Below are 17693 nucleotides of genomic sequence, written 5' to 3' on the forward strand. Positions count from 1 at the left end.
CGGTGCCAGCCCGCCTCACCGGCCGGCGCAGGACCACTGGTCCCGCCCACAGGCCCACCCCGTCGGCCCAGGAGACGGTGCCAGCCCGCCTCACCGGCCGGCGCAGGACCGCTGCTCCTGCCCACAGGCCCACCCCGTCGGCCCAGGAGGCGGTGCCAGCCCGCCTCACCGGCCGGCGCAGGACCGCTGCTCCTGCCCACAGGCCCACCCCGTCGGCCCAGGAGACGGCGCCAGCCCGCCTCACCGGCCGGCGCAGGACCGCTGCTCCCCCCCCCCCCCCCCACAACCCCACCCCGTCGGCCCAGGAGACGGTGCCAGCCCGCCTCACCGGCCGGCGCAGGACCACTGCTCCTGCCCACAGGCCCACCCCGTCGGCCCAGGAGACGGTGCCAGCCCGCCGGCCGGCGTAGGACCACAGCTCCGGCCCATGGACGTCATCATTGGGTATCGTCTTCAGCAGTTGCAATATTTTGTCATCAGCGACGGCTTAATGGCATCAGCAAAGCGCATTATTGTGGCATAGTGCCATGGCTAAAGTTTTTGTCATCAGCAGTGTCATTCTCATGAATGTCTGTCAACAGCAGCGGCTTCGTTTTCAACAACGCATCTAGTCTCAGCAAGGGTGTTGTTCTCAGCAGCAGCAGTGGTCATGCCAGCAATAAAGAACATCTTCACATTTTGCGTTTCGTGCGGCGATAGTTTGCCGCGTTTTGAGACCACCAGTAAGCCGTGCGATGACAGCCGCCGCCGGCCTGGAGCCAGCGTGCCTGTTTCTCAGGCTTGACTGGATCGATCTCGTCAGGGCGGGTGCTGCAGTGGTCCGGCACCCTATAACCATATCAATGTGTTTATTTATGTCGGCCGGTATGCCGGGAGCGGGACGAGCAGCCTCGAGCGCTGCCCACGCCCTGCGCAGCCGGACGCCCTCCCCCACTCGCCGTCCGTGTGCCCCCCGGAGCCGGCTGGACGCGGTGCTCGCGCGCAGACCCATCATGAGGTCGGTGCTGGCGGTGCTGGTGCTGGCGGTGGTGGCTGGCGCGCAGCAGGCGGCAGGTGGGTGGACAGGCGCAGCGGGTGACGGACAGGTGGAACCGACACGAATCGGAAGCCGGCACCGACAGGTTGAATAATCCTGTACCGTCAGGCGAGCGCGGTGTGGAGGGCCAGTGACACCCTACAGGCATCGGTGGAGATGGACAGCTCACACCAAGTCGTTCAAACCGTGCACGCTAGTCATATCGGTTCCTAAAGAAGGGACTCCGTGCCCAAAAAGCACACATGTGCCTGATTTGGATAAACAGGATCCTGGGACCAGTTCCCTTAGCTCTGGATTCAGTACTTTCTGGAATCTAGGATCCATTTGGCCATTTGTCGAAGAATGTCCTGGGATGCAGGAACCATTTTACAATTCAGCCGAGGAATCGTCAGTGATCTTAAATACTTTCAGTAATTTCACAGGGAAGAGAAATGGTTCTCCTGGTCGAAAGCAGGGCCTCCTAATTCGCAAAGGAGGCACTGCCTTTGCAAACGACCTCCTTTTGCCCGACTTTGCAAACGACTTGCTTTTCCTGATAAAGAACCTTGTACGTGAAACCATGAGCCTCCTAATCAATTAAAGGGCCTCTGATCTATAAATGCGGTGTCTTAATGTAGATAAGGGTCCTCACGACCTTTCAAAGGGCCTCCGCACCTCAAAAAGGCCTCGAGTCCAAAAAGGGCTTCTTAGAACAAAAATCGTATTCGTAATCCATAACAGCAGCGCTTGATTTGATCGGGGAATTTTTGATCCAATACAGGACATCCTTATTCCATGACGGTATTCCACCACCCATGACTGGCGCTACCCGAGCAGTGTCTGCAGTGGAACGCCGTAAAGCTAGAAGCACATTTAAGGGTAAATACTTGCCTGTTTGGACAAAATGAAAGCTGGTACATTTACCGACATCCGCCGACTTGCATCTCCCCGGTGGCCTGTTACTTTCCTGTTTTGGATAAAATGAAAGCTGGCACATTTGCCGACATCCGCCAACTTGCCTCTCCCCTGTAGCCTGGGCATCTAGGATGGCGCCAGTATGGTGGCGATAGCAGTTGTAGCGAATAATTGAATTTAAAGGGAATGTTTCACATTTGAAGATGCTGAAGCAAGTGTCAGATATGATGCAACAAGCTCGCTTATATACTGGTATACTCATAACTATGGTAACTATTGGTATACTTTTTAAATGGAAAAGACTACTCTAGGCAGCACAGTTCTTTGTGTAGTGCATATGCTCCTCAATGCGCTATGTTTTTTATTGCATCGTCCTACCCTGTACGACATTGATTGAAAGCCAGCTGACGGCCGTCATACCTGGCAATGGCGTTCACGAAAGCCAAATATGAACGCTTCGACGATTACACTTTTTGGCCTTGATCGCTGCATGGCTTATGGAATGGTAGGGTTTGAATGACATTATTACGACGTTGTGAATGCCAAGGTGACTTTGAAATACTCTCTCCGATATACCTTTCCCGATTTTCGCGGGCGTATTGCTCAGAAACTACAGACGCTTAGGTCTTAAGTAGAGCAAGATTGGGGAGAGCACTGAAAGGTCTTCAAGACGGTTATTTCAGTTCAAGCCCCCATATAAATGTGGAACACCCCCTGCAAAGCTCGTATCGTTCATTTGACCCCAAAACATGAAGTCGAATGAACAGCCTCAAGTTTTACTGTTGAATGCATACAAATTGGCTATCAACAAACAGGATATTCTGCTGATACAAGCGTTAAGAAAGCGCTGGTTCGGGTGGTAGGACCAAGTTCGAGGGGCTTAACACACAACCACAGTAGGCATGCACTGCATTAGCTTTGTAAATGGGGCACAACAGATAAATCCCCAACTTTTGCCGATTTGCCATTGTTCCTCTGGCGTTGCATGGAAACCTACCAAAATCTCGATTCGACCCTGCGCTACGTCTGACGAGGGGCTGACCCACTAAAAAGGCAAGACTGTCTTTTCATAATGCAAGATTTTCTTTTCATGAGACCAGATTCTCATTTCATAAGGCAAGATCGTCCTTCCATAAGGCAAGATTCTCTTTTAATAAGGCAAGAGTCCCCTCACAAGGCAATATTCTTTTTTCATACGTCACGGTACTCTACAAGCCACTAGAGCTGCTGACAACGTGGGAGCAGTTATTGACTGTACTGAGTAATGGCAATCGATTGTCTTTCGCCATCATGCCTCGGGAACCAATCAGGTTCATTTCGCCGTGATGGCTCGCGAACCCAGCAGGTTCCTTTCGCCGTGATGGCTCGCGAACCAATCATGTTCATTCCGCCGTGATGGCTTGCGAACCAATCAGGTTCATTCCGCCGTGATGCCTCGGGAACCAGTCAGGCTCATCTCGCCGTGATGGCTCGCGAACCAATCAGGTTCCTTTCGCCGTGATGGCTCGCGAACCCAGCAGGTTCCTGGCATATGGTAGTAGGCGACCAGCGGATTTTGGTGCTATTAGTCTGGAGTAGGAACTAAAGTCGGTTCGGCTGCTTGGTCAGACCACCTCAACCAGGACCAACGAATGACTTGGCATGACACGCGCCTAGGGTAGGTGTGATGTCCGCTACAAGCAGGGCCTAAAGCGACGTGATAAAACATAAACGGGCCGGTACATGCGCTGTGACCAGTCATCGGTCACAGCGCATAGGACGTACAACACGAACAGGAAAGCACCAGCGCTACAACCAGATCTTCCATCAGAGCGTATCTTAAATGGGTTATACAGAACCAGGCTGAGCTCCTGACTGAAATGAATATTTCACGCACATGACGGCAACACTAACGATTGCCACAGTTTTATCTGGTCTCCTGGTGGGAATCCAGCCTGTGATGCGTCACGCCGACAAACACGTTGGCGATGTCCAGTCATCAGAGGAGCTCGCACCGTTCGACGCCGCACTGGGCTGCCGAACGGCTGGGTACGCCGCAGACGATCCCGGTCGTCTGACGTGTGCTCCAGCGGGGGACGTCACACGAGCCTCGTGAAATCACCCGATGAAATCACGACCAGTCAGGTCGGTGTTTATTCTTGGCAAAGCAGAAACTACCGTGCCTGACGGCGATGGACTTCAGTGCCAACGCTTATTAAACATGCTCCTGCTCTGATGTTGTCACACATCGACTTACGGACGGCCTAATACCGCACACACTTCACCGTTGCGTGAATGTAACTGGAAAGCGACGGGATGGCTCTAAACCAAATAATGCGCTGAAGCGTTTTGGGAAATCGCAGATAAAACACACCGACGCACAATAAACAAATACCCTCAACGCGGTAAAGCAAAACAGCCTTCAGCGACACTCCATATAGTTACTGGGGTGCCTAAGGGCTATCGCCGGCCTAGACATGGGTTGGTGAGCTGGCACGATTCTACAGGCACGATTCTACACGACATGACACGATTCCGCACGACAGCACGATTTTGCACGACACGGCACGATTCTGCACGACACGGTACGATTCTGCACCACACGGCACGCTTCTACACGGGACGGCACGATTCTACACGGCACGGCAAGATTTTGCTAGACAAACCATGCCTTTTTGTGTCCTGTGCAAAGCTCTGAGAGCGACAGTACGTGACCTGAATGTTTTATTCAAAGATTTTGTTAATTTTTGTCCATGTTGTAATACAGTGTTCCGGAGCGCAGATAACCAGAGCTTTCGATCGCCGTTTTAGTTCTTCCGGTCCAATGAATGGATCTTAAGATACCAGCGGGTTACTTTTAACCATCCGGGCGGTCGTGGATGTGTGATACCCTAGGTGATGTCGGCTTTAGATGCAGTGCAACTCATTTGTTCACTTTTGATGATGCAAATAGTTACTATGCATCAGCGTTAGTGCCTCACTTTTCCATTACTGTGGGTGAAACACACATGATTTCGCCTTACAACACAAAATTAAATATTACCGGAAGTGAATAATTAGCTGTTTCTGAGGAGCAGTGAAGTCACATATCTGGCTACATTTTACACCTATGGGCGCATCTAAATGTAATAGTTGGCACATGTTGGCACATGTTTCATACCTATTGGTTACGATTATTGACTTTAGACCAGCCGTGACCCCTCCGTTCCTGCTACCTAACCAATGGATTTCTGAGGTTATAAGTACATATCTCTGTGACATGTCCATGCCCTTCCAATGGATCACATCCGGCAACTACCCTGTCCATTAAAGCAGACTTGTGCTCATATCTGACAGCCCGACCAGCCATTCTGGTCTGCTCATAAGCAGCATGGCAGAATTGGTTGCCGCTAACGGAACGTAAGTCACCGCCTTCTTGTCAAATAATCGAGCATTATTTTACCACGACAGGTGAAAAGGCGCCCCGAAAGCCAGCCACGCCATGCGTAAATGCCGTCCAAACCCATCTAGCATGCGGCGAGATTGCTAGTCCAATAACAATAAATCTGAGACCAATAGGGTAACTGGGATTTATGCAAACACCGTGCTCTGAGATGCCCCTATTCATTTTAGTCCAAAAAACCTCATCATCCACCTCAACTATGTGCTGTGTATTTCAAAACCTCTGCCCGAAAAATTACAACTATCAGTTGAGCGAATGGTTAAACATATTCTAAGTTTGACATTTATGCAGAATTAGCATGCGACAGCTGCTTTCGTGTTGTCAGTGTTTTCAGCACAGGTTTGAGCGGCTTACACCATGTCATCTGGCCGTTAAGCGCCGACTCACATTTGTGTACATACCTAGCCTTCTGTCAGCAGCGTGACCTTCGGTTGCCGGCAGATGGTCGGCCCAGTCGGCGCTGCGGTCTAGACGAGGCCACGTGCGGGGACGGCACCTGCATCAACGCGGACTACATCTGCGATGGGCGACAGGACTGTCCGGATGGCTCCGACGAGAACAGATGCAGTGAGCACCACGCGATGGCTTACACCAAATCAGACCAAATCGGCCCCACGAGCGCGTGACGACTCAGACTATCATAGGTACAGCGTGCTTCATTGAGAACTGTCATGGTTTAAGCAAGAGGTTTGCAGTACGTTTTGGAGAAACAGCACAGGATGTTTGGTCGAGTGCACAAACAGTGAACAGTGATATCCACCGAAAGCGCAAGGTCCACATACGTCAGCCGTCGTACGTTTTTATTCACATTTATTGTCAGCATCGCCCAGCCTAGTCAGCGGAGTCCTTGCTGGCTAAAACCGCTTTATGAAATATAAATCATTAAACAAAAAATAGTTGTCCTCCGGCCAGCAGTGTTGCGAAACACATCAGGACAAGCGTATTCCTTTTATTTACTCATTTTGGTGGCACAGGCCACATAGTTTTACGGGCTCTGCGTACTCATCATTACCATCTTGAGTAGAACTTTTCCTTTTGGGTCATTTGCATACGCTGAGGCCCAAAAGGTTGTAGGTGGTAGTTTGGCCTCATGAGACTTATCAATGATTTATAACGTCATTATTTTATTTCCAGTTCTAGCAAAATTGTGAGATGAAGTGCACCAACTAAAAAGCATTGCTAAGCATGGATGAAACCGACAGAGCGCAATTAAAAACAAACGGGGCATGTATTTCCAGGTGTACTTCTTTGTGTACTACCTAGTGTACTGCCTCATGTACTGCTGACAGCGACCTCACACCTCGTTTACTTCCGACTACGACGGGTCGGAGCCACTCAGTAGTGGTAGGATTCCATAGAGCATTGAACTGGCATACACGTGGTGTGAAGCGCTGGGTCACACGTGCCACGCGTCACGCTGACGCGAGTTGGCAAATATATGTTGCCATTTTGGACATCTCTCCCCTTTTGCTCCGTATCTCTAGTGCACGGAGCAACTCAAGAATGTCATGCTTCAAATTGAGAATCTAATAACAAACCGCGTCGTGTCAAGGGCAAGATCGCGCAGGCCACGTGTCACGACGACATGCTACGGTAAGATGGCTTTAGTTATTCTTGACGGGCTTACCTGTTTTGTGTCACACTTCTGCACCCAAAACACGGAGCCACTCGGGATTGGCATGCTTCGATAGAGAGTCAAATTGACAATCACGTGGTGCAAATTGACAATCACGTGGTGCAAATTGACGATCACGTGGCGCGAATTCTGACGTCGCGCGTGCCATGTGGCCGGCGTACACGAGCTGGCAACGCAGATTTGGCCGTTGTTGACTCTTTTTCACGTTTTGTGCCAAGCCTCTACATTCAGAGCAGCTCGAGACGTGAATCCAACTGCATGACATAGATAATCAAATGCCTACATTTTCGAAAGAGCGCAGCCAAGCAAGCGTGCAAATGCGTGCAAAAGTCTGCGCAAAAACCCACCCACAGCAGTTTGATATGGACGGTGGGAAGGAAGGTCAGCATCCAGTGCTGTGTTTGTGTCAAAGCTTTAAGGGATTTACGCCATGATGCTACACTAAAAAACTGACTTGCGAAAAAAGTTCACCCTTCGGCGCCACGTTTGCCTCCCATGGACCAATACCACAACGTTTGCCCGGTGGTGGGCAGATGCCTAAGAAAAGGCCTCTAGATTGGCAGAAGACTCCCATGTGTTCAATATTTGTGTGACTAATCGTCATGCGTGGTCACGATTGATTTGTAAAACAAAGTAGGCGAAGCCGTTGGCCAAAGGCCGATGAGTCCTACTTCTATGTTTACTATTTGTGTAAGGTGCCTCTGTCTGCCTGTCTGTCTACCTTTTCTGTCTTTTTTCATTGAACTCGTGTGCAGGTCAAGCAGATAGAGATACGGGGCTGAACTTCGCAAACGATGCACATGCGCATGAGGCGGTTTTCCACATAAGGTTCAAGTCGTTGCGGTCCAGGTTTCGGGTGTGCCACGTACCAAAAGTAGCGTCTCTAGGTCCGCTGGTTTGCATAAGAAACACTTGGATATGTGACCTACGGGAAACGGGCGAGCAGCCGTTCGAAACTGCGGCCATATTTCCAACAGTGAAAGGTCGGAAAGACACCAAACCGGTACCGTTCGAAAGGCCGTTGAACGGGGAATCGCTCGAGTCGCGTGCGTGATTGCACGTGCCCCGCGTGATGCGCGCAAAAGCGTTCAAGAACAATTTGGCCTTTTCGACGTGTTTCACGTTTTGAGTCACAGCTCGGCAGCCAGAGCCGGTGGAAGCGTGAATCCAGCTTTTAAACGTCAACCAACGTACTGCCTGCATTACGCGTGGGGAACACGAGGTTGAGCGACGCACGGTTGCGCCAGTAATAGTCGGACAAGCCGGAAACGTCGGCATTTGGAAGATCAGAGCCGAATACAACATGCTGTCGTCGAAGCTGTCGCCGAGTCGAGAGTAAATTTATATCCCCGCATTCGCCGACTCATGTCCTGCATGTACCAACCATTTATTCGTTAGTCTGTGGAATATCTCGTTTAAATATCAACTTTACCCAGAGGGTTGCAAGCTCTCCTTTTTGTGACGCCAAAATGCCACCGCTCGATTGTTGTCCTTCAAGTCAATACCACCGCTCGATTGTTGTCCTTCAAGTCAATACCACCGCTCGATTGTTGTCCTTCAGGTCAATACCACCGCTCGATTGTTGCCCTTCAGGTCAATACTATTGCTCAGAGTGCTCGGTTGCTCAGATAGTACCGTTTCTATACCCTTGGCTCAGTCCCCGCCGCATTTTTTTTAAAGCAAAATGTTGGAATGCGCACGTGCTGTGTGTGAGGTGGATCTAGCGGTAGCTCATTCAACTACCGTTTATTCATTGGTGTCGGACATACAGGCATGCCAAATGGAGAACAGAATACACAAATGCAGCCATTTGCGTGGAAAATTAAAAAGAACAGATACGCATATCAAGTTCTCAATGGGCTGCAATGTATTCATGAAAATGCAGCCCTGCAATGCGATATTGCAGCCGAGTGCGGCGAGTGCGGCGCATGGAGACGCAGCTAACTGACTTGCCTTGTACTCAGGAGAACTCGATGAGCCGCTCAGTGCACACACGTCCTGCTGTGATGCGTACTTGAGCCACCGTTGCTGGACCGCTTTTTATCACTCGGCAGGGTAGCGTCATGGCCAGCAGCATGCCATACCAAAATGGCAGGGTAGCGTCATGGCCAGCAGCATGTCATACCAAAATGACAGGGTAGCGTCATGGCCAGCAGCATGTCATACCGAAACCCAAATGTCTGATGGCTGTGAATAACGGTGAGCATTTGACTTTTCACATGCAAAGCGGTACATACCTACCTTTGTACATGTAGAGATCAGAACCACGACCGAGGGGCAATGTGCGGAACTTCGCGTGCAGCTCAGCTCACAGCGTGAAATCTCTACTCCTAGGCGGCCAACGAAATTGAGCAGCGAAATCGTCCAAGTGGCAAGAAGCCATGACGAGCGCCGTGCTCAATCAAGAATAAAGAGCGAGCGCGAAGTTAACTTGTCCATTTTACTATGCATAGCCACGCTTCTACCTTTGTGGAGAGCGCATGGCGTGCAAGCGCTAAACCAGTGTGGTACTAATTTGGCCATTTTACTTCTACACATGCTCTTAATGTTTATGCAGTGCGCACATTCCGGAAACAGCCAAACACTTCTGGACGCATGCTTCTGCCTGCTCCGTACGGCCAAAGGCAGGCTGATCCCTTGCCTGTGAAATATTTACAAGGCATCTATGTTGAATACGTAAAAGGAAAGGTGGCTTCGAATCGGTGAATATCTGTCGTGTCGTCGAGAAGAGCCGCTGACGGCCAATAACCCATCCCAAAGAAAGAAGAATTTACACTTAATCATGAACACACTAATTGTGCGCAAATGGGGAAATAAGTAAACATCGACACAAAATGATACGAAACTTTGCGCCAAACCGACACATCACACTCACTACAGACACAAGCGAAGCCCACGCCCAGAAAGGTTGTGCCCAACAGCGCTTTCTTTTGCAGGCACTCGCGACGAGTGTGAGCCGAACGAGATGCAGTGCGATAACCGCATCTGCGTGATGAAGCATTGGCGCTGCGACGGCGACAACGACTGTGGCGACAACTCGGACGAGCAGAACTGTGGCGGCCCGCCGCCAGGTGAGGTGTTCGGGACTGAGGTGACCCACCGACAGGTGAAATAGATGAAACTGTGGTGACCCGGTCCCAGGTCGGACAAGCGGGACTGTGGTGACCCGGTCCCAGGTCGGACAAGCGGGACTGTGGTGATCCGCCCCCAGGTGAGGTGTTCGGGACTGAGGTGACCCACCGACAGGTGAAATAGATGAGACTGTGGTGACCCGGTCCCAGGTCGGACAAGCGGGACTGTGGTGACCCGGTCCCAGGTCGGACAAGTGGGACTGTGGTGATCCGCCCCAGGTGAGGTGTTCGGGACCGTGGCGACCCACCAACAGGTAAAACGGACGAGACTTTGGAGACCCGCATCCAGACCAGACGCAAAGGACTGTGGTACCTGCCCCCCCCGCGGGGTCAGACGAGTGGGACTGTGGTGACCCACCCCCGAGTCAGACAAGCGGGACTGTGGTGACCCGCTCCCAGGTCAGACGGGCGGGACTGTAGTGACCTGCTCCCAGGTCAAACAAGCGGGACTGTGGTGACCCGGTCCCAGGTCAAACAAGCGGGACTGTGGTGACCCACCGACGGGTGAAACGGACGAGACTGGTGACCCACTCTCAGAAAAACAATGGGATTGTGGTGACCCGCTGACAGGTCAGACGATCCACACATAGGGGGATCCGCATCACACGTCACGTGTTAGGCAAAAGTCTCAGTAGAGAATATCGCAGATGACCTGTAGTTGAGGCAGCCCAGTGAGGTGGATATCATGTCTGAAGGCAGACGCACACCGCCCATGTGCAGCACATTTCAGATGACAAATGACGATTTCATTGCGGGTGAAACAATGTAATCGCTGGTAATAATACAACAAACTATGCCGATCCACGACTGTGTAATAAAGCGTACCTTCAGAACGTAATCAAAGCAGCCTTATCTTAGCGCGCAACGCTTACTCCCACTCTCAACAAAACCGCGCAAATAACTCCACCATTGCGAGTGAGGGCCCCCTTCTGTGTGCTCGGCAGGCTCTGACTGCTCGGCCAGCGAGTTCCAGTGCGTCGACAGCAGCGGCGCGGCCCGGCAGCAGTGCGTGCCGCGCACGTTCCAGTGTGACGGTCGCGCCGACTGCCAGGACGGCAGCGACGAGTTCGGCTGCGGTCAGTCACGCTCACACGCGTCCAGGCACATATGTCGATGGAGAGAGACTTCGTTCCAGCACCTGACTTGCAGCACCAGCGCCCTTCTTCGTCTCAGCACCCGACTGAGTCCTCCAACTTGATATGCAGCCCACCCAACTTTTAGAAGATAGGCTCAGAGAATTCAAGCATTACGCACGTAACAAATGCACATAGAAATCAACGAATAGCATATGCAAGATCACATATGACCTCCCATGTGTATCAGTTGTTTTAAGCAATGAGTGCACACCCATAGCGTTATACGCTGCCCAGAAAAACCTAATTCATAGCTGAAAGGCATTTCGGACGAGATCACGAGCACCACCCACTAAAAAAAAAACATTGACCACACTATTCCAAAAAAACCTTTATATGCTAAATGGGTTATGGATTCATGTAGACAAAAGTTTTCTCAGGGTCTCAAATGCCTCGTTTCGTCCAAATTGTTGTAAATTTTGACCGAATTCCTCAAAATTTGTTAGATATCTAACGTTCATTCAGTGCCCTTTTAATGTAATATTTTTTTTCATCTGATGCCCTTTTCATGTCCTTCTACCTATTGCTCTGATATCCTGACTCCCGGGAGGGAGAGAATTTGGCACCGTGGCTCTCCTTCGCTACTTGGCTGTTAGAATTTGACCGAATGATCTGCTGCAAAATGCAATTTCCTTAGAGGAGCTCCTGCTCTACTCAAGTATGAACGTGTAGGATCAGGGAGCTAGAATTGCTTTTGAACTAGGATGGGAGTGAAAAATTCCATCTAAAAAAGACCGTGCAGGAGTGAAAAGATCAATTCACAAAAGATGGAACTTAAGAGCTCGTGACTGATGCTTCAGCAAACAAAGACATCTATTTCAAGTTGGCATGGAGCTAATATCATAAACCTGACAAAGGTTTTGGGTTTTTAGCATCTTAAGCCGTTAAAGTAAAACAGAATACATTAAAGCATAGCAATTTCATGACAGTGTAATGAGCATACACAGTTATTGACACCAATAATTTGATGGTGTACTTTGCACTTCCCTTCCACAGCACTTTAACACAAAATAAAGCAAAGGAATTCAATAACAAAATAACAGAAAATTTAACAAGCATAAAACACTCAAACAAAAAGAAATCTTAGAATCTTACACATCAGCCCATCACCAAGTCAAACACAATAGACATACCCCTGGCTTTTGTTAAGATGGAGTCAGGGAAAACAAACATTTTGTCACTGTTTCTTACCAATGCTTACCAAAAAATACAAAAAAATACCAATGCTCATTCCATGAAAGTAGCCTAACTATGCCTAACGTAAAAAGGCCTTACTTCATCTCATCCTGCCTAACCTGTTTGTATCACAGCAGCAGTTGTGGGTTACTGATTCTTGCACAATTCCTATTGCCACTTGCCATGCACTCAACCAACTTGACCTATCTTAGAGTAGCCCATATGCTGTACATCATCTCCATTCACCTATCTTGACAGCAGCACTTGTGATAAAAGCATGACGTAACTGAATGGTGGCTGGTTGCAACTTGCGTTTTTATTCAGTTCATTCGTGTATGCATGTTAACATCAGACAAAGTTGACAGCACAAATAAAAATGCTTGAAATCACTTTTGAACAACTTATTTTGATTGCCATGGTTAGCCTATGTCAAGAGTAATAATGCGTATGCTCCACAAAACAATCTCTCTTCTCCAAAAGTAACACAACCTTTAAATGACCATGCCAGTATTGCTGCTTGCATTTCAGCAGCAGCAAAGGCATCTATTTAGGCTTGTTTGTTCATATTCAATGGCAAAGTTTGACATATGGGCTCCACTTTTGAATGGGATGGTCTGACTATTTGTTACATACTAATATTTAACTCATACTATAATTGCTATGCAGCATAGAGTATCCCTGTGTTAAAATATGGTGCATATATACGGCACAGTCATTTGCCAACCAGCAAACCATGACAACTATAGAACACATCTGGTTAAAGCAGCCGTGAGGGACCACTTCAAGAAATTTGGGGCAAATAATCAAGAATATGGAACAAAATAAGCCCATTGCATGCCTCGTGGCAACATAATTTGTCTTATGACAAAACTCGATTGATTGAAACAGAAAATGGTTAACTCTGGTTACCACTCATGTGCTGATCGCAGGTAAGGTAAGCAATTACTTGGCCCACAGGAGGCTTACTGGTTTCTTCCTGCTCCCCCAGGACACAAAGTCAGTACCTTTTGCATGGTCTGCTGACAGACAGTCATCCCACTCATCCCCCAAATACAAATATAAATCATGCCCACCAACCGACAAGATTAAAATGAGAAACCAGTAAGAGGTGTGCATGACAAACATCTCCAGAGGGCAGAATGTCGCCATCAAACACTTCTGTAATAGCTGCGTCAGGTCTGTCCCAAAGCTCTGTATGGCAGCATCAGGATGGCCTTGTCGGGTAGCCTGGTGCGTTAGACACTCGAAAGGCTTAGATTTATCGTTGTCGAGCACCACCATGAACCAAAAAATGGCTAATCGAGGGTTTTACAGGGCAAAAGGGGCGGTAAAAATAAGTTCCGTGCTTCAAATTGTCTCCTTCATTCCCTGTGAATTGTTCACTCTTGGGTGCATATCAAACATGTTTAGGCGGCTGGCGAATTAATCTAATTTGTGTATGAAATGCGTACAAGGTTTGCAGTTGGAGAATGTTGCAGAGAAACTGGTCAACATTGTAAGCAACAGATGACACCTCTAAAGGCAATCTAAAAGAAAGGAAGAATGAAGTGGTATCACATTCGTATGATACCAAGAAAAATAACAATAGTTAAACAGATATAAAGACTGCCACTTTTCTGGCAACATTTTGCAATCAGCTGATTTGACTTAATCTGTTAACTTTAATATGTTAACTTAAATCTGTTAACATGAGTGCTCGAATGGTGATATTCATCTTGTAAATTTAATATTAAAAGCATTTCTTGAACTTTTTGTAAAATTCAAGAAACATGTGCAATGCCGAAGAAAACTGGATCTAGAAAATCGTATACTTTGCCGCCAAGGTTATCAGTGGCTGAAAAAACCGAGCACAGTTTCAAAGTTTTTCAAGGAAATCAACTAGCTTTTAGCGTCTCAACGGATATCACGTCATCGGGTTTGTTTAGTTTGCAAAGTACTCACAACCGGCTTACCTTAAACATTCAGCGCATCACTGCTGGAGTACTCCAAGATAGATCGACGAGTTGGAGGGTAGATTTACACTTTAATCTCTCGGATATGGACGACGTTTACTACAATGGTGTTTCAAGGGCGATAATTATGTTGTCGGCAATATTACACTTCGCACGTCAAAGCGCTTCAGAAACCTTTGGGAGACCCCAAATATCTTGCAAGCCGGTTGGGGAAACTTGTGATTTTCCTAGCTTTCCTAACCCTGTCAAGCCTCTCACCATGCAGGTGCAGGCTGGAATGCCTCCGGCTTCTCATACGCGTAACTTAACCATTAAACTGCCGGTATCACTGCACTTGTCATTGTAGCACCGATATTAAAAGGGGAATGCGCATCTCCTCCAAAGCCACAGACCTATACCACTATCGTCAAAAGGTCTCATGTGATCAAATGTACCAAATTCTTACAATGCCTCCTCGAAAATCATGAACCAATAGCACTTTAAATAAGTTGTCCAAGACATTTGAAAATGTCACATGTAAACAAATGTAACCCAGTTCCTTGCAGACTTTTTTAATGGCTATCTGGGGGGGGGGGGGGGGGCAGCATTGGGCTGCTACCTTTTTTGAATATGGAAGAAAGGTTCGCGTTTTGGTGACCTTGTATTGGTTTTTTAGCGAGCCCGGTGATCGTTGAGCAGCCGCCATCAGTAGTGGTCATCAGCATCGGTGACGTGTTCATCATCAAGTGTCGCGCCGTGGGGAAGCCCACGCCGGAGATCACCTGGCGACGAAACTGGAACCATGTGCCCTCAAAGTGTCGCCAAGAGAGGTGCGTCCTAGTTGAGTTATCAGGCATTTTGTTTCGGCGGAATGTGCTTTATCTCCGTTGATCATTCCGAGCCCAGCACCACAACCGTTGCTCGGATGGGTTGCACTAATAAATTTGGTATTTCAAATTATAGGCCGCCCTTGACGAGCAGCTCGCATGCTTGCAATGCATGTAAAAAATGGACATTGTGGGGGTTATACGTATATCTGTATATATATATATATATATATATATATATATATATATATATATATATGACGAAAGTACGGTATTCTCTCGTGTGTGACTGACTGTCTAACATTTCGGAGTCGTGTTACAAGCGTAAGTCGCCGTCCGAATAACTGTAAATTTTGTCAAGACTGCGGTACTACCATTAATCCTGTTTAAATTATGACAGGACAAGTTCTATCGTGTGTGATGCACTTTGTCCCTTTTGTTGAAGTGATTGTCATGAATAGCTGATAAGTTCCGGCCAAGATGCGACAAACACTTCTTTAAGACAGCAAACATGACAGCTGCAGCGCATTTCATATTCATGTAAATTATGCACGAAGCATAAGCTTTGTTTTAGCCTTACTTCGTTACGGCTTGAAAAGGAGTGATACAACACCAGTGACGGATGTTGAGAAGCCTATTCACTTTTGCAACAGGTTTGGTGATTGCATAGCCACCGGTTTTGCAAACAACATCAAAGCCTGAGTTGCAATGGATTAAGAAGAACTTGCCCACCCCTGGCCACAGGGGCCGTGACTCGGCCGAGCGCCCATTGTTCAGCCACGGTTCGCATGGGCGGTGACCTGTGCCCATGGTCGGTGACCTGTGCTCATGGGCTAGTGACTGGTACACACAACAACTATGTTTGGTTGGTGCTGACCGGCAAGTCTGACTCTGGACATGGGCATGACCGCGGCCAATCTGTCCGTGCAGCCGAGACGGCCGGGGCACACTGACCTGCCCGGACGCGTCGGTCGGCCGACCAAGGCGCCTACTCGTGCGAGGCCATCAACACTCGCGGCGTGGTGTTCGCCATACCCGACACCAACGTGGTGGTGACCAACGGCGGCCTCTGCCAGCCGCCTCAGTTCAACAATGCTGCTCTCACCAACGACGACTGCCAGAACTGTTTCTGCTTCGGCGCTACAAGCACCTGCTACAGCTCGGTCCCTCAATGCGTTCACGGTAACATTGGTGACCGCTGCAGTCCCTGCCACGCAACAGTCATGTCGGTTGTCATGCCGATGGTCTGATAGCTCGCTCTGGTGGGCCTTGATGCTCTGATAGCTCGCTCTGGGGGCCTTGGCTCTGATAGCTCGCTGGTGGGCCTTGATGCTCTGATAGCTCGCTCTGTTGGGCCTACATGCTCTGATAGCTCGCTCTGGTGGGCCTTGATGCTCTGATAGCTCGCTCTGGTGGGCCTACATGCTCTGATAGCTCGCTCTGGGCCTACATGCTCTGATAGCTCGCTCTGTTGGGCCTACTTAGCGTACAGTGGGCATCACCTCCTCCTAAGGCTCTTACTACACCTCTACTCTACTACTACACCTCCTCCACCTCCTCCTAAGGCTCTTAGGATGATAGAGACGGAGAGTGAAAGAAATAGCCCTTTTTAATCCTAGTGGTTAGGAGTTTCAGAGGATGCTCACGTCACGTGTTTCTTGTATTACGCCTGTTCGATGCGTAGGTCAAATTTAGGTGAGGCCCTGCCCGCCTACTATGTCGATCAGCCGCTCCGTCTCGTTCCCAACAGCGGCAGGACCTGAGCGCCAGGGACGTCAGGCTGGTATCATCTCCGGCCAGGGGGCGTCTCCCTGGGGACGTTGCAGCGGCCTCGTCCGCTCCGTACTCCGGCCCGCAAGGGGAGATTTTGGTGAGCGGTGGTGCCGTCGTCCCATCGTGGGCTGAGCTGGGCTGAGCTGAGCAGAGCTGGGGTTTGCCCTCTGGGATTAGATGGTGAGCGGTGGTGCCGTCGTCCCATCGTGGGCTGAGCTGGGCTGAGCTGAGCACAGCTGGGGTTTGCCCCTGGGATTAGCCTGCGCCGCGCGGCCAAGTCGAACAGCCTGTCCGAAAGCCACGGCTGTTCAAAGGGATGCACAGCAAATGCTTATTTCACTACATAGTAACTCATAGTAACTACACCAGTAATTGACCGGTGTACGTCGTCGTCTTAAGTGCAACATCATGACCAGTTAAGTGTCGGTTGCCAGTGCTGATTTGCATCATTCTGAAGTGCATGAACTCAACGTGCATTGAAAATAGAGACTTTGCTTTCACTACGCACATTTTAGGTCTCCAGATGTAAGTAAATCAATACATACCTTGGCAATGGGCAATCATGTTCATTGTAGTTTTATCTGTTTTGTGACAGTCCACACGATCATGTTGGTGCCACACAGCCGTGCTTACTTCACTGAGAAGATCCTTCAATTGACGGTGAAAATGTCGAAACAAGTCTCCAAGCCACGAGCCAAACCATGATTCCCTCGAATACCGTTTGCACTTACACGT

General features: G+C 49.2%; 1 protein-coding gene across 1 annotated transcript; it reads left to right on the forward strand.

Annotated features, from left to right (window-relative positions):
- Window positions 1-945: 945 nt before the first annotated feature.
- On the forward strand, window positions 946-15249 carry LOC119109822 (basement membrane proteoglycan-like). Its single transcript, XM_037233574.1, has 5 exons — window positions 946-1053; window positions 5793-5918; window positions 9924-10058; window positions 11063-11194; window positions 15035-15249. Exons 1-5 carry the CDS (start codon window positions 993-995, stop codon window positions 15247-15249), a joined length of 669 nt encoding a protein of 222 aa, XP_037089469.1. The 5' UTR covers window positions 946-992.
- The last annotated feature ends 2444 nt before the right edge of the window (window positions 15250-17693 follow it).

This window comes from Pollicipes pollicipes, unplaced genomic scaffold (genome assembly GCF_011947565.3).
Source record: "Pollicipes pollicipes isolate AB1234 unplaced genomic scaffold, Ppol_2.1 Scaffold_7231;HRSCAF=8579_pilon_pilon_pilon, whole genome shotgun sequence".
Classification (NCBI taxonomy): Eukaryota; Metazoa; Arthropoda; class Thecostraca; order Pollicipedomorpha; family Pollicipedidae; genus Pollicipes; species Pollicipes pollicipes.